General features: G+C 38.0%; 1 protein-coding gene across 1 annotated transcript in view; it reads left to right on the forward strand.

The window, feature by feature from the left end:
- NDUFS1 (NADH:ubiquinone oxidoreductase core subunit S1) overlaps positions 1–17,217 on the forward strand; it is a 28,730-nt gene that overhangs the window by 2,618 nt on the left and 8,895 nt on the right. Inside the window, exons 2-14 of the mRNA XM_032859986.1 lie at positions 906–973; positions 1,700–1,791; positions 3,771–3,878; positions 4,558–4,634; positions 5,297–5,378; positions 5,469–5,599; positions 6,049–6,234; positions 8,281–8,415; positions 9,052–9,166; positions 9,899–10,044; positions 10,922–11,050; positions 11,962–12,091; positions 15,266–15,426. Coding sequence (XP_032715877.1) covers positions 910–973; positions 1,700–1,791; positions 3,771–3,878; positions 4,558–4,634; positions 5,297–5,378; positions 5,469–5,599; positions 6,049–6,234; positions 8,281–8,415; positions 9,052–9,166; positions 9,899–10,044; positions 10,922–11,050; positions 11,962–12,091; positions 15,266–15,426 — 1,556 coding nt within the window. The 5' untranslated portion in view covers positions 906–909. The remainder of the gene's footprint in view (positions 1–905; positions 974–1,699; positions 1,792–3,770; positions 3,879–4,557; positions 4,635–5,296; positions 5,379–5,468; positions 5,600–6,048; positions 6,235–8,280; positions 8,416–9,051; positions 9,167–9,898; positions 10,045–10,921; positions 11,051–11,961; positions 12,092–15,265; positions 15,427–17,217) is intronic.

The following is a 17,217-nucleotide window of genomic DNA, read 5'->3' on the forward strand; positions in this document are numbered from 1 at the left end:
ACAACAGTGTCCAAATGTTGACAGATGTTCCACAGGAAGCAAAACTGTCCCTACTCGAAAACCACTGTTTTAGAGCTTACTATGTACCAGCCTTGGAAATAGGCCCTAAAGATGGAAAAATTTAAGCAGTTCATAATACGGTGAGGGTAGAACAGACATAAAATTGCAAATCCGCAAGATAAATGTACTAAGCACAGAAAATGGCACTCCAGACGCTAAAAAGGCTTGATCTTGTGAGCCAGCTCAGAATCTCAGGAGCATTTAGTAGATCACTGCGTAGCACATAGAATGTTAGAGTGAGTATTGGCAGGAAATGAAGGCAAGAAGGTAGACGTCATTTTACATAGTATTAATGGTAAGTTCACTGTTGTTCTTTGAGTTTATTTTACTCCATAGTGTTTTTGGTTTTGTTTTTTTAAAGATTTTATTTATTTATTTCGACAGAGAGAGAGAGCACAAGTAGGTACAGAGGCAGGCAGAAAGAGAGGGGGAAGCAGGCCCCCCACCGAGCAGAGAGCCCGATGCGGGGCTTGATCCCAGGACCCTGAGATCATGACCCGAGCCCAAGGCAGAGGCTCAACCCACTGAGCCACCCAGGCGCCCCACTCCATAGTGTTTTATATTTGATCATCTGTTGATAGTTAAAAACAACACAAAACTGCCCTTTACATAGATTTTTATGCTAGCCGTTGCTTCTTAGCTCTTTGGGATTGTACAAATTAGTTAATCTCCTGAGACTGGGTATTCTCATTTCTAGAATTTGAGGGGAAAAATCAGGACTCATGAATGTTCAATGTAATAATGTTTGTGAAGTGTTTAAAACTTATGAACTATTACCAAAAAGTTTGTAATTAGGGTTTTATTTTTTCCTATGATAAAGTAACTCTTCTTTGTTTTATTCTTAGCAGTATGTTAAGGATACCTCTAAGAAGGGCCTTAGTAGGCCTTTCTAATAAGTCTTCCAAAGGATGTGGTGAGTATTTTTTTTTTTTTTGCACTTGTGGGTACTAGCCTTTTATCTCTGCAAATTCATTGGTTTATGGGATGTTTCTTGAAAGACCCTAAACTGTAATTTGCTTTAAGTAAAATAGAAACAAATGATCCTAGTCGAATAAAATAATTTTTTTTTAAGATTTATTTATATATTTTAGAGAGAAAGAGCACACAAGCAGGGTGAGGGGCAAAGGGAAAGAATTTGAAGCAGACTCTCCACTGAGCAGGAAGCCTGACACAGGGGTTGATCTCACAATCCTGGGATCATGACCTGAGCTAAAATCAAGAGTAGGCCACTTAACTCTAAGCCACCCAGGCACCCCTAGAGTAATTTTTTTAAATATAACTAAATAGTTTTTAGAAGGTGTCATGAAATAGAAAGTAGTAGGAACTGCCTCAGTGCCAGAATGGAAAAAGCAGTTATGCTGCTTTTGAAAAATGGTATTTCCATGAACATATTTTCAGTGGTATTAAGTTTCAACTTAAACTACCATTAAAAGTGGATAGCCATATTCTAGCTGGTATTTAAGATTGGAAAAGCTTTTGTCTAATTCTATATTTCGTAGGTTTGCATCTAGAGAAGTAGAGGGGAATAGTATAAAATGAGCAAAATATTTAGGCTTGTAGGTTAGAGTTAATCCACTATCCTCTGCTATAATAAATTTAACCCTGTTAATTTATTTCTCTCAATATTTTTCATGGTCAGTTCGAACAACTGCCACAGCAGCAAGCAACTTAATTGAAGTATTTGTTGATGGTCAGTCTGTCATGGTGGAACCAGGAACTACCGTCCTCCAAGTAGGCATATGTTCTAATTCTTTATTTTTGCATATGCTCTGGTTTTTTAAGGAATATCAATTTGCTTCCTTTATACCGTTTACCTACATCTAAAAATTTTAAGATTCCTTGATAAATGCTCATAAAAGAACTATAGATAGTAAAATTATATGAAAATAAATTGGATTTAAAATCTTGGCATTTCAAAGTGAGCTATCATTTATCTGTCTCTGACTTTCTTAGTGATTATGGTAGTAAATTGTACCTACTAGAAATTTGAAGTTACCAAATATAAATTATAAATTAATATGTGTAAGTTTGGGGAAAAGGTAATCTTTGTTGTGAACCTGCTTGATACTTTTCACTTCATGTAACTTATCAATTTTTAGTAATATTTCCAGGAATGTGTCCTACAAAGCAGGTAGTCTGTTCTTGAATTTGTGCCTGGAATATGTAATTTTTCCAGATTCCTTCAGAACTAACAGAGTTGGTCATGGAGAAGTGAAGCTTCATTCCATCTGCAAGTTATCGAAAGCTAAAATGCTCTTCATTCATGTTAGCAGTCATTTCTAGTCTATCTGCCAAGCACAGACTTGCGGTGGAGAGTTATTTTTGCCAGGTACAGGAGGTGATAGAAAGAGATGTTGGGGTATCTCAGGTGATCCCTGAGGAGATTTTAAAGGCTAAGTAAGTGTTTATATTTAGACAAAGAAGCTTCAAGTGGTTGGTATTGTTGGGACATAAGGTATATGTAGAAGATAACAGGATCTCACATTACTCTGATAGAGAGGTCCAGTCACGAAAGAAGATATGTGTCATGCTAAAGAGCTTAGAGTTTGACCTGTCAGCAGTTTTCATGGCAGTTAAGCAGTATGACAGTGACCTTAGACGGTGGTTTGGAGAATAACGAGACTAGTGTGAGAGACAAAGGAGAAATATCTTGCATTAGTAGAGCAGAAAATGAAAGGCCTAATATAGATAGTAGCAATGGGAATGAAAGTAAGAGGATAGATTCAGGGAGAGTAAGATATAGGCCTTTGGGAACAGTGAAGAGCAGGGGAATTTTTGTGGTTTCTGGCTTTGTTAGCTTATTTGGGGATGTATCATAGGAGACAGAAATAGGTTGAATTTTAGCTGTCTATAGAGCATACACATGTGCATGCCTATTTAAGTCTAAAGCTTAGAGGAGTTGTAGACTCTCAGGGCTACAAATGAGGGTTTAGATAGAATCATCGTCTGGAATGTGGCCTCATATAAAGGTTGGGACCAGATGTTGCTTGTTACTTCCTATATCCTCTGTATCTAGCACACAGGAAGACTTAATACATTTTTCCTAAGTAGTTGAAACATTGGCATTTGAGGAAACTGCTTTAAGGTAAGGGCTAAAGATGGAAGAGCTAACTCCAGGGGAAATTTGAATAGGTTTGTAGGCCTCAAGAAGAAGGAGTGATAATTAGGAGAGCTGGGCTAATCCCCCTTAGTAGGTAAATGGGAACTGAGGAGAGTGTCAATGACAGTGGGAGTATGAGTCCTAGGTAGGGAATATGGAGCCAATATAGAATCAGATCATAGCCAACTAGACAGTGTGAGTTGAAGTCAAATCAAAGGGGGAGACCTAAGCAAAGAAGAAATCCCAGTATGAAACCACTGGGACAGAGTTTGAAGGGGTGTCTTTGTAGACAGCAGTTCAGAGTGGAAATGGGGAGTCAAACCCTCAGCACAATCTGAGAGGTCGGTTCATTTCGTTTCTTCCACATAAGGTATAGGTATGCTGAGGATTCTTAAAGAAGCAGCTTAAGAGTAGATAGGGGTAGTAATCAAGAGCAAAGAAGGAGGGAAATCTGTTCAGGAATGGAGTAAGAATGAATGAAGGTATAGATATTTATAGATAGGTGTAATAAGGTAGGTGGGGATGACTTTTTTCTTCTTCTGTGTTTTAGGCAAGAAAGGGATTAGGTTAGGTTATCCTAATGCAAAAAAATGTTTACTTTGTCTTCTAGGCTTGTGAGAAGGTTGGCATGCAGATCCCTCGATTCTGTTATCATGAAAGATTGTCTGTTGCTGGAAACTGCAGGATGTGCCTGGTTGAAATTGAGAAAGCTCCTAAGGTACTTGATACCTAAAATTCCACACCATGCTGTAGAAGGTAGAAAACTTTAAATCTTGCAGCAAACTTTATTTAGAATCATTATTGTAGTGGAGAAACCTAGACCTGTTTAATTGTTTCTAGAAATTTATTTTTTTGTGTGCAGTTAAGTCTGTTCATTTCAAAACTGGAAAAGCATTGATGAAAGTGCTTTATAAATGCAAGCACTATATAAATGTAATAGATTTGGAAATTAAAGGTGACTTCTTACACCTGCCAGTATTTCCACATGATAAGACACACAGCTAGGATGTGGAATTGCCAAGCATCACGTTGAAAGCTCTTCTGCTGTTCCATTTTCACTAGAGAAGGATTGTAATGAAGAGGTTCACTTTCAGTTTAATTTCATTTTGCCTCATATCGTTTTAATTCAGTAGTACGTGCTAATCAAAACAGAGTTATTTGATGTTCTGTTTCTGAGTCTAAAGTTGCCTTAACTAGGAGAAAAGAATTTAGAAGTATGATATCTTATTTTTTTCTAAGAGAAAGAGTCAGGTATCATATTGTGAATATGAAAACTGAAAAATTACGTCTTCAAAAATACTGTTCTTTGTTTCTTTTTCGATGGATGACTTGATCTTTTCGTATGTTGGGTTGCTTATAAATATAGGAACTTAAAGATTTTTCCATTGAAATTGCAGGTCGTAGCTGCTTGTGCCATGCCAGTAATGAAAGGTTGGAATATCCTGACAAACTCAGAGAAATCTAAGAAAGCCAGGTACTTTGGTGCAACTCAGCATAGTAACTTTTCTTAGAGCAGAAAATGGCTCATTTCAGTATTTAGACCTCTCCTAGATGAGGAACTCTAGCAAGCTCTGAAAAAGTTGGCATGTTCAGCTCATGGGAGCTGTAGAAGTAAGGACACATTGAGGAGGTGAAGTCAGATGTTTATGGTTTTGAGCCTAGCATGGAATTAGCACTAAAAGCTCCTCTTCAGTAGCTTGTTAAACTTGTGATGAATAGTGAATCTGGGGCTTACTGAACTGAGATTATTTCAGTAACGTGTTACTATACTATACAGGCACTGTTACTTGTTTTTTGCTGTGCATTTGTGTGTTTGTGTTTGTTTTTGTTTTTGTTTTGAATTAATGTGAATGTTTTCTGAAGATCATTTAGCAATTTTTGGTAATTTTGTATTATTAAAAGTTACAGTTTTCTAGATTCTATAAATGATATTTTATTCCTAGTTTTCTATAAACATTTTTTTAGATCATGTGTCTAATACTAGAATGATGGTTGCATTGGCATTTCTGATAATAAGTGTAAAATTAGTGCTCTGTGAAAGGATACATCTCTGGAGGTTATCTAGATAGCCTATATCCAAACCATTTTGAGTGGCAAAAATTTATATCATTTTATATATTAAAATTATCCATACAGAGAAGGTGTGATGGAGTTCTTGCTAGCAAATCACCCACTGGACTGTCCTATTTGTGACCAGGGAGGTGAATGTGATCTGCAGGTATGTAGTCTAACTTCCTAAATCGTTTTTGGCTGTCTCAAGTTTTAATTTTACTAGCAGCATTAAATTAACTCTCCTAATCTACTTAAGGACCAGTCCATGATGTTCGGAAGTGATAGGAGCCGATTTTTAGAGGGGAAACGTGCTGTGGAGGACAAGAACATTGGGCCATTGGTAAAGACCATCATGACTAGATGTATACAGTGTACTCGCTGCATCAGGTAATGTTTTTCCTCCTCTCTTCTGGAATATCATTCACATACTTACTAATACAAATTTGGTGGAATAATAACACTGGAAGAAAGGGCAACTTTTTTTTGGTTGTAGGAAAGGGATTTTTTTATCGTCTGCACACACGAATAAAATGAAATTTTTCACTTTCAGTGAATATCAACTTACGCTGAATTTACAAATCAACATCTATAAGCATTAATTCTGTGATAACTTGTTGAGCTACACATGATTTGTGCCATTTTCTATATGTGTGTTACATTGCAATTAACTTACAAGCAAACATTTATTGAACTCTTTTATTCAAGGACTGTGTTCCCCATTGAAAATATACTCATGTCTTTTTAGTGTTTTGAAAATCATTTCTTTGTGAGCATAGTTAGGAAAGGAGATAATTTTGCTGGATTTGACCATTTGACAGTACATTTTTATCTTGCAGGTTTGCAAGTGAGATTGCAGGAGTAGATGATTTGGGAACAACAGGCAGAGGAAATGATATGCAAGTTGGCACATATGTTGAAAAGATGTTCATGTCTGAGCTCTCTGGAAATATCATTGATATCTGCCCTGTAGGGGCCCTGACCTCTAAGCCCTATGCTTTTACTGCCCGCCCTTGGGAAACAAGGTATTCATTGTTGTGTTTTTTGACAGTTTGTTTTCTGTCCTTTAGTTGACTGCTGTTGAAAAAAATTAAAGATTCGTGTTCTTGCCTGTATTCTAATTGTTTTGGTCTGCTGAGTTTTTAGGTATTTGCTTTAAGTTAAACCCTCTTACTGGAAAGTAAGAAGATAGATTAAAGGATAGGATGAACCTGTGCAAATTAATTACAATTTTCTTGGAAATTAATTCCAAAGTACTTAACCATATAATTATTTTAGTCACTTGTATTTCCAAAGAGGAAAACTGTCTTGATTTTTTTGAGATTTAGTCTCCTCTGTATATTGTTTCTGTATAGTTGTAAACCTATGATATAAATTGTTATTGGGATGCCTGAGTAGCTCAGTCACTTAAGCATCTAACTCTTGGTTTTGGCTCAGATCATGATCTGAGTCACGAAATCAAGCCCCACATATAGCTCTGTGCTCAGCACAAGAGCTCACTTCAGATTCTCTCCCTCTCCCCCCAGCTTATACACTTTCTCTCTCTCTCTCTCTGTCTCTTAAGTGAATTAATAATAAAATCTTTTTTAAAAATTGTTACAAATGAATTTTTTTCTTATATATCTGATTTTTCTTACTAAACCGGGAAATGGAGTAGGTAGTTGCAATAAGTTTGAGTATTTTTAAGGTTCTAGAAACGTATCATTAAATTGCCCTCCCATTTTTAAACTTCCACTAGAATATATGGGAGTTTTTTACAATTCTAGGTTTTAAACCATATGTCTATGTATAAAAAGGATTTGGGGGATAAGGCACAGTACATAGCTGAGATGACGTAAGTAGAGATTTTTCTATTTTTCTTCTGAGACTCCCATAATGCAGGCAGAGAAGCTTCCATCTCCACAGCTTACCTCAGCCTGGCAGAACCTGTTCAAGGTGGTGGGGAAGGGGATGAGAACAGGCCAGTTCACATCACCACTGATTTCCAGCCTTTTTACTTGAAGTTCGGTAGTTTTTCCCTGCATAAAAGCTTCTTGTGATGGTGTATCCCTTTTTGTTAGATTTCCAAAGTGGTTATTTTTGGGTTTGTTTTTTTTTAACTTTTTTTTTTTTAAAGATTTTATTTATTTATTTGACAGAGATCACAAGTAGGCAAAGAGGCAGGCAGAGAAAGAGGAGGAAGCAGGCTCCCTGCCGAGCAGAGAGCCCGATGCGGGGCTCAATCCCAGGACTCTTGAGATCATGACCTGAGCCTAAGGCAGAGGCTTTAACCCACTGAGCCACCCAGGTGCCCCTAAAGTGGTTATTTTTGTTAATTTTGTCCAGCTTTATTTTTGCTTTTTTGGGGGGAGGATTTGTCAGGCTCTTTTAATCAGCCATACCCAGAAATCTTACCTTCTTGCATAGTTCCCAGATTTGGCCACTTGGAACCCTTACCATTGGCTTTTATATTAGTTAACAGTCTCTAAAGCTTTATTTAATTTTTTTTTAAGATTTTATTTATGGAGAGAGCTTGCAAGCTCATGCATGTGCAGTTGCGGGGAGGAGCATAGGGAGAGCAGACTCTGCATACTACACAGGGCTTGATCTCGCTACCTTGAGATCATGACCTGAGTCGAAATCAACAGTCAGACGCCCAGGTGTCCCTAAAGCTTTATTTTTACAGTAGGAATTTGTGTGAAGTAGTCACATATGAGGGTATTTTTATTTTATTGCAATTTCTCTGGGTGCCATTAGTTTTAGAAATTCAGAAAGGCAAGTCATTATAAAATTTTTTTTAAGATTTTATTTATTTATTTATGTATTTATTTATCAGAGAGAAAGCACACAAGCAGGCAGAGTGGCAGGCAGAGGCAGAGAGAGAAGCAGGCTCCTTACTGAGCAAGGAGCCTGATGTGGGACTCGATCCCAGGACCATGGGATCATGACCTGAGCCGGAGGCAGCGGCTTAGCTGACTGAGCCACCCAGGTGCCCCTATTGTAAAATTATTTGTTTGGGATAAATCATATAGCAGAAACTTTGTCCTTATTGCCAAAATCAGCATAGTAAATACACGTGCTTATTTTCTCAGAAAGACGGAATCCATTGATGTCATGGATGCAGTTGGAAGTAATATTGTGGTAAGCACAAGAACAGGAGAGGTGATGAGGATTTTGCCAAGGATGCACGAGGACATCAATGAAGAGTGGATCTCTGATAAAACCAGGTATATGCGGCATTGTTTTTCTTAACTATTGCACTTGATTTGAAGTATATTTTATGGTAATTTTAATTTTAAAATAGTTTTTATACTTGCAAATTAGTTAATAAATGTAGACTACTGAAAATCTAGACTGTTAATATGGAGAATTGGAGAAAATTAACAGTAGTCTAGGTATATTGCTGGCTTTCATAGTAACTGACAAATATCCATCCTATAATTTTGAAGTGGATTAAGGTACTTAATCTACTCCAGTTTGTTCTTTAGAGAAAAGCTACATGTAAGTTAGAGCCTGTACATCATAATTTTGATAAAATATCTAAAAGTATTCGGGTTTTATAAATAAAAATGGCTTTGCTTCTTCAGCTATAAGATTTTTTTGTGTTGTAATTTCATTTAGCTGAAAACAACTTACAAGAACTCAAACTCTTTAGATGATGTTTTAGTTTTGGATGATGTGCATAAAATACTTACTCATCTTCCAAAAACCGGGAGTAAGTATTTGTATCCAAGTGTTCATCAGTCTGTTTGACACTGTAACTGGTACAATGTTTAAATAGCATTTTTTTTTTAGATTTTGAACTTGAAAACTAGTTGCCTCTTCAGCAGGATTCCACAAATGGTGTAATTTCTGTTATTTAGATTTGCCTATGATGGGCTAAAACGTCAAAGACTTACGGAGCCGATGGTCAGAAATGAAAAGGGGCTTTTAACCTATACCTCCTGGGAGGATGCACTCTCTCGTGTAGCTGGAATGGTAAAACATTGAAGTATAGAATAAATAGTATTTGTGATTTTCAAGGAACATCTTTGTAGCAAAGTGGGGAATGTGTGTCTCTACATTTTTTCTTGTCATGATTGCCTTTCATTTAACAAACATATATTAAGAACCGTATGCTAGATATTCACGCGGGAGGTAGGCATGTAGATACCGCTAAACACATGGTCCCTACTTCCCACAATCTTGCAGTAGGGAAAGACCTGTAGTCAGTCAGGTATCATGTGCTCAGGTAGTTGTGCAGGAATATGAGAGAGCACATGGGAGGGGTGCCTAACCAGGCTAGCATGTCAAGGATGCCTTCCTATATAAGGTCAATTAGGCAAAGTCTAAGAATGAATGCAGACTTGCCAGAGCAAAGATGGGGGGGAGTGGCTTTCTAGTCCAAGAAATGTACGCAAAGGGCTTGAGGGAGTAGTAGATACTTTGGAAGAAGTCAAATTTAACTATAATTCAGTCTTCATCCTCCAAACCTCATCATGACCCCCCTTTGTTTCTAATTTAAAACAAATACCTTCCCTCCAAGCTGGTGGTATTATTAGCCTTGGCCTCGCAGACACCTTTGTCACTTCTAGATTAATAGTTAGTGTAAGCCTTTCTAGTCTAAGGTTTGTTGCTTTTTTAATACTTTAAAATGACTTGTTTTGTTTTCTGAGTAGTGGTCTTTGCCAAATGGAGGTTTTTGGTGACGCCCTTTTCGTCCATTTCCAGTTGCAAAGTTTTCAGGGCAGTGATGTGGCAGCAGTTGCAGGTGGCTTGGTGGATGCTGAAGCCCTGGTAGCTCTCAAGGATTTGCTTAATAGGGTGGACTCTGACACCCTGTGCACGGAAGAGGTCTTCCCCACTGCAGGAGCTGGGTGAGAACTACAAAGCTAGCATCTAGGCCTGCTTTGTTGTGGTTATAAAGTTGTGTATAAATCATTACATCTGGGGCTCCTGGCCAGCTCAGTTGGTAGAGTGGGTGACTCTGAATCTCGGGGTCCTAAATTCGATCCCACATTGGTGGTAGAGTTTACTTAAATAAATAAGTAAATAGGGGGCACCTGAGTGGCTCAGTGGGTTAAAGCCTCTGCCTTTGGCTCATGTCATGATCCCAGGGTCCTGGGATCGAGCCCCACATCGGGCTGTCTGCTCAGCAGGGAGCCTGCTTCCTCCTCCCTCTCTCTCTGCCTGCATCTCTGCCTACTTGTGATCTCTGTCAAATAAATAAAATCTTTTTTAAAAAAATTTTTAAAAATTTAAATAAATAAGTACATCTGTGGCATCAATAAGTGATGACTGACAGCTTGGATTTTCCATCGTACCCACCAGTTTCTTTTCACACAGAGACCAAAGTCAACCCAGGAACTATTGGAGAATCCCAGTTATCAATAAGTATCTGAATGGTGCCTGCATCACTCAGTTGGTTAAGCATCCAGCTCTTGATTTCGGCTCAGGTCATGATCTCAGGGTCCTGGGATTGAGCCCTGAGTAGGCTTCCCCACTTAGCAGGGAATCTACTTGTCTCACTCTCCCTTGCCCCTCCCCCTGCTCACATGCACATGGTTTCTCTCTCTCTCACATAAATAAATCTTACAAAAAAATATATCTAAAACTTTGATGTAATTTAGAAATACTTCATAGGAATTTTTTTGTGTGGGAATACCATGGGCTTGCTGACATGAAAATATTGCCTGGATTTTCATTATGTATTAGTTTTGAAGTAAACCTGCATTTTTAATTTTGTATTTCTAGCACAGATTTGCGTTCCAACTATCTTCTTAATACTACAATTGCTGGTGTGGAAGAGGCAGATCTTGTCCTTCTGGTTGGTACAAATCCACGTTTTGAGGCACCACTGTTTAATGCTAGAATTCGAAAGAGGTTAGTAGTAATATTCGGGTTTTTAAAAATGTTTATATAATAATTTATTTTAAGTCTGAAAAATAGCTAATTCCTAATAGTGTTAGTGGGAATGAGACTCCAAAAGATAATTGGAGTGCAGTGTCCAACAGGTCCATTCCCTCCCTCCCTCGCTGCTGATCTTAATACTTTGTCCCCTTATTTTGAAATAACTCAAGATGCACCACTTTTTCCATAATTTCGTCTATCATGATTTTTTTTCCTGCTCAGGATTCAGTCTCAAGTCATATACTGCAGTTAGTGTCATTACTCCTCAGTTTTCTTTTTTGACATTTTTTTGAAGAGTACGGGCAGTTACTTTGTAGAATACCTCCATCTTTTCATATCTTAGACACTTAGAATAGGCTGTTGAGAGTGAGAGGGGGAATTGTTAATGCCGCAGGAGGCAGATGAAAACCAGCACTGTCTCAAACAGAATATATGGTCACCATGTTTGTCTCTAGTTTTAGAAGAGCTGGCTCCTTACTTCCCTGGCAAAGAGAATAAATTTGAATGATGTAGTTTATTTTCATTAACTATATTTAAATCACCTTAATGGATAATTAGGAGATAATTGACTCTGCTATGTAAATATGGTAAAATAAAAATTACACATCATTTACTCTAAAATTAAAGTTTTTGTAGCTTGCTTAGGGTTGGCATTCTTACACAGCAGATTAATTCACTGACCTACCTTGGTGTGCATTTTTACAACACTGTTATTCTGAGAGGTGCACAATAAATTATGTATGTGAAGGCCAAATGTTCTGTGGCTGCTTTGTGCTTTAACATTTGTAACATAAATAGATGTAGCCTCTAGGCTACATTGTTAAGACTGGTGGCTATGCTAATTTAGTAATTTAACTCCAAAATCTTTGTTGTTTTTATTTCAGCTGGCTTCACAATGACTTAAAAGTGGCCCTTATTGGCAGCCCAGTGGATCTCACTTACAGATATGACCATCTGGGAGATTCTCCCGAAGTTCTTCGAGACGTTGCTTCCGGCAGCCATCCATTCAGCCAGGTGCTCTCAAGTTCTGTGTATCCTCTTTCGTTGATTTTTAAGTATTACTGTTTTTTTTTTTATTTTTTTTTTAAAGATTTCATTTATTTATTTGGCAGAGAAAGATCACGAGTAGGCAGAGAGAGAGGAGGAAGAGGAAGCAGGCTCCCTGCCAAGCAGAGAGCCCGATGTAGGACTCGATCCCAGGACCCTGAGGTCATGACCTGAGCTGAGGCTTAAAGGCAACTTAAAGGCAGAGGCTTAACCCACTGAGCCACCCAGGCACCCCTAAGTATTACTATTTTTAAGAGTTACTGTTTTTGTCATAATTTATGATTGCTGTTAAAAATTGTACCACTATAGAGAAGAAAAATGGGGGCGGGGGGGGGCGCCTGGGTGACTCAGTTGGTTGACCATCTGCCTTCAGCTCAGGTCATGATCCCGGGGTCCTGGGATGGAGTCCTATGTCAGGCTCCCTGCTCAGTGGGGACTCTGCTTCTCCCTCGGCTCATCCTCCCACTCATTCTCTTAATCTCTCTCTCTCTCAAATACATAAATAAAAGAAAAATGGAAAAAAGTAGAACGTTACCCCAGGTTCCACCAACCCAAACAAGAATTTATTTTTTACTTTATTAAAGATTTTATTTATTTGACAGAGTATGTGCACAAGCAGGGGGAGGGGCATGCAGAGAGAGGGAGAAGCAAGCTCCCTGCAGAGCAGGGACCTCAATGCAGGGGCTCCATCCCAGGACCCTGGGATCATGACCTGAGCCGAAGGCAGAGGCTTAACCCACTGAGCCACCCAGGTGCCCCCAAACAAATATTGATAAAACATCATAATCATTTCTCTCTTCATATATAGAGCAAGATGGATGTATAGATAGACAGAAATGAGATCTTATTATATGTACTGTTTTTATGTACCAGAATTTAATTTTACTTGAAATTATCAGAAAAGAAATTGATATAAGGGGTGCCTGGGTGGCTCAATCCCTTAAGTGTCCGACTCTTAATCTTAGCTTAGGCCATGATTTCAGGGTCGTGAGTTCAAGCCCCTCCAAGCCGAAGTGAAACTGAAGGAATTTGAAGTTAAAGGAAATCTTTCTGTACTACAAGAGTTATTCTTCAATTTCACCAGTCCTTTTAATGACATTTTCATTACTGAGTACTTTATTTGCATTCACTTTGTTGCTGTCTGGTATTTATAGGTTTTTATTTACTTTTCCAAGAGGGGCTCATAAGTACACTGTTCCTTAATTTCTTGCTTGCTTGAGTATGTCTGTTTTATTCCTGAAGAGAGCCGTGGCAGAATACAGAGTTATAGGGTCACACTTTTTTCCTCTCTGAACTTTATAGACACTGCTTTTTGTTCATGTGGAGAAGCCTGATGTCGGTCATATTTTCTCCCAACCCTGTCCTGATTTTTTTTTTTTTACTATCTAGATACTTTTTTGAACCTTTATACTAGCTTCTTTATCTTTGAAATTTAATAACTTCAGAATATGTCTTAATGGTGGTGGTTCTCTGTCACTTTTTTATGGGACATGGTGTGCCTTTCATTGTGAAAATTCAAGGTTCTTTTTATTTTAGTATTTGTGCCTGTGTGGTGGAATGCTGATTATTTAAAAAATGTAAGAGGTTTCTGTTCTTCACGTAACAGTTTTGGAGGATAGGCAGTTTGATAAATGTCCAAGGATGTCATCTAGGAAGGATATTCCTTACTGCTTTACTTCTTCAGTGTCTTTGCTCCCATGTGTTTGAGTGAGCTTCTCCTTATGGTTCCAAGTTGGTGTGGCCTTAGGTGTAATCATGTGGTACAAAATAGCCCAGTTCCTTTGTTTTGAATAGGAAAAACATTTTCATTGCAGTGATCAAAAATAGAAAAAAAAACTTAATGAAAAGTATTCTTCTTTTCTAATTCCCATCTCCATGCCCCAGAAAATGATTGGTGTTTTTCGGGAGTTTTTTTCTATACTAGATTTAAATGTATTTTCTTTCATTTTTTTTTTTTTAAAGATTTTATTTATTTATTTGACAGGCAGAGATCACAAGTAGACAGAGAGGCAGGCAGAGAGAAGAGAGGTGGAAGCAGGCTCGCTGCTGGGCAGAGAGCCCGATGTGGGGTTCAATCCCAGGACTCTGGGATCATGACCTGAGCCGAAGGCAGGCACTTTAACCCACTGAGCCACCCAGGTGCCCCTAAATGTATTTTCAGTTAGTAAGTGGTGGTCTCTTCATTAAGAACTCCTAACAAGGGGCGCCTAGGTGGCCATGTTGGTTAAGCATCTGCCTTTGGTTGAGGTCACGATCCCAGAGTCCTGGGATTGAGCCCTGCATCGGGCTCCCTGCTCACTGGAGCGCCTGCTTCTCCCTCTCCCTCTGCCTTTTCCCCTGCTTGTGCTCTCTCTATCTCTCTCTCTGTGTCAAATAAATAAATAAACTGTGTTATAAAGAAAGAAAGAAAACCATTTTTCTGAACTCTTCACATTTTCTTGGGAAATTCCCTAGGAGGACGTCTACTCTCCTTTGTCGTGTGTAGGCATAACTCTCAGGTGGATTCCTTGATTTGGGCCAGTTATTTATTGAAGAATGATGCAGAGGGTGGTTAAGAGAGTGAGCTCTATACTCTTCCTCTTTACTTTTAATTTTTCCATCCTCCACTAAATATGTAGTTTCCTTTGATTTTGGGATGCACTCCCCTCCGGTTTTGGCATTCAGAAGTTACTATGATTTAAAGCAGAGCCCTTAAAGTTTTAGGTATTCTCTGTTGTAATGCTAGGTTCATTGTTTTCCCTACCTGTTCCTCCTTGTCTAGAGCATGGTGAGTAGCTAGAAGACTATACACATGATAGTTGAATGTGGCTTTTTCTGTTAGAAAGTACCAACTCAATCTCTGTAGGGACATTGCCCGATTTTTCTGGAACATACCCATAATCATTCTGACCAAAGGATATTTGGGAAAGGCTTTCATTCCCAGTACTTACTTTTAGAAAATCTATTTTATCTGACAACTCATTTAGCCATTTCATAGTAGCATTGGCGAGGTGTTTTTTTAAGTTGAATCTGGTTGTATAAATGTGTATATGTTGACTCTTAAAAATCAAAGATACTCTGCATTAAAACTAAAACTTGGGACAACATACTGTAGATGCAAATTTAAAAAAAATTTTTAATTGGAGTTCTATTTTTAAATAGGTATTACATGAAGCTAAAAAACCAATGGTGGTTTTAGGCAGTTCTGCACTCCAGAGAAATGATGGCGCAGCAATTCTTGCATCTGTTTCCAACATTGCTCAAAAGATTCGGATGAGTAGTGGTGTTTCTGGTGATTGGAAAGTTATGAATATCCTTCATAGGTATGTTGAGTAATTGTTCTATATACTGTAAGATTCAAGTAATTTCGTGTACATGTGTTACTGTTATACTGTCACATTTAGATATACAAATAGCTTAATATTTAGCAATGTCTCAGTAGTAGATGTGAGAGATACCTTTATTTTCTGTGTGAAAAGAACCAAAGATGATAATACTTAAAATATTTGAGGGGTGCCTGGGTGGCTCAGTTGGTTAAGTGTCTGCCTTCAGCTTAGGTCGTGATCCCAGGGTTCTGGGATAGAGCCTGTGTCCGGCACCCTTCTCAGCAGGGAATCTGCTCCTTCCTCTGCCTTTCCCCCTGCTCATGTTCTCTCCCTCTCTCTCAAATAAATAAATTAAAATCTTAAAAAAATAAAATAAAATATTTGAAATAGTGCTGAGAAAATCTTGAAAATCTGTAGTGTATTAGTATACCTTGGTTCAAAAATTGCAACAAGGCCTCTGACTGAATGATAAAAATATAAGCTAACGTGAGAATTCAATGTAAGGAAAGTTTTTTTCTGACCATATTAATAATACAATTTGGAGCACCTGGGTGGCTCGGTTGGTTAAATGTCTGACTCTTGATTTTGGCTCAGGTCAGTGATCTTAGGGGTCATGAGATTGAACCCCTCTTGTGCTACATGCTGGGTATGGAGCCTGCTTGAGCTCTTTCTCCCCCTCCTTCTACCCTTCCCACCAACCCCTGCGTATACTTTTCTTTAAAATATATATATACATATAACAATATACATTTATTTTAGGAAGTTGGAAAGAGAAGAAAATATGGAAATGGAAATTATTCTTCTACAAATTATAGTAATTACTGTTGCTACTTTCTTCTGGTTCTCTTTTTCCTCTGTAAATATTTTTTTAGTTATATAGTTGAAATCATACTGTGTAAACAGTTTTCTATCCTGTTTTTATCAATTTTCATTACCAGATAAAATTTCTTCTTGTAATTAGAAATTTCATTTAAATATAAACTTCAGTGGCAATTTAGTATCATGAATATGTACAGCTTTTTAGTCATTTCATTCTTGTTAACATGTAAATTAATACTAGTCTGTAAAGTATAAGTAATGCAATGATACACAAATACTTAATGAACTTTAGATTATTTTCTTACAGTGGCTTTCTAAAAGTAGAGCTCTTAAGGTAAACAGGATAAACATTTCTGAGGCTCTCCGTGCATATTTCCAACTTGTTTTAGAAATGTAACAGGGATGCTTGGGTGGCTCAGTCCGTTAAGCATCTGCCTTCAGCTCAGGTCATGATCCTCGGGTCCTGGGATTGAGTCCTCCATTGGGCTCCCTGCTTAGTGGGGAGCCCGTTTCTCCCTCTGCCTGCTGCTCCCTGCTTGTTTCTCTTTCTCTATCTCTCTAACAAATAAAATCTTGAAAAAAAATTTTTTTTTAATTTTCTATTTTTTATAACAGAATGTATTATTAGCCCCAGAGGTACAGGTCTGTGAATGGCCAGGTTTACACACTTCACAGCACTCACCATAGCACATACCCTCCCCAATGCCCATAACCCCATAACAAGTTAAAATCTTTAAAAAAAAAAAAAAAAGAAAAAAGAAATGTAACAATTTTACCTTAGTAAATGAGTTTTCCCATTTCCCATAATCCTTTCTACCTTTAGAATTATTTTTACGGAGGTGCCTGGATAGCGCAGTCATTTAAGCATCTGCCTTCAGCTCAGGTTATGATCCCAGGCCATTAGGCTCCTTGCTCAGTAGGGAGTCTGTTTCTCCCTCTCCCTCTGCCTCTTTCCCCACCTCTATCTCT

This window comes from Lontra canadensis, unplaced genomic scaffold (genome assembly GCF_010015895.1).
Source record: "Lontra canadensis isolate GAN:19392208 unplaced genomic scaffold, GSC_riverotter_1.0 scaffold18, whole genome shotgun sequence".
Lineage (NCBI taxonomy): Eukaryota > Metazoa > Chordata > Mammalia > Carnivora > Mustelidae > Lontra > Lontra canadensis.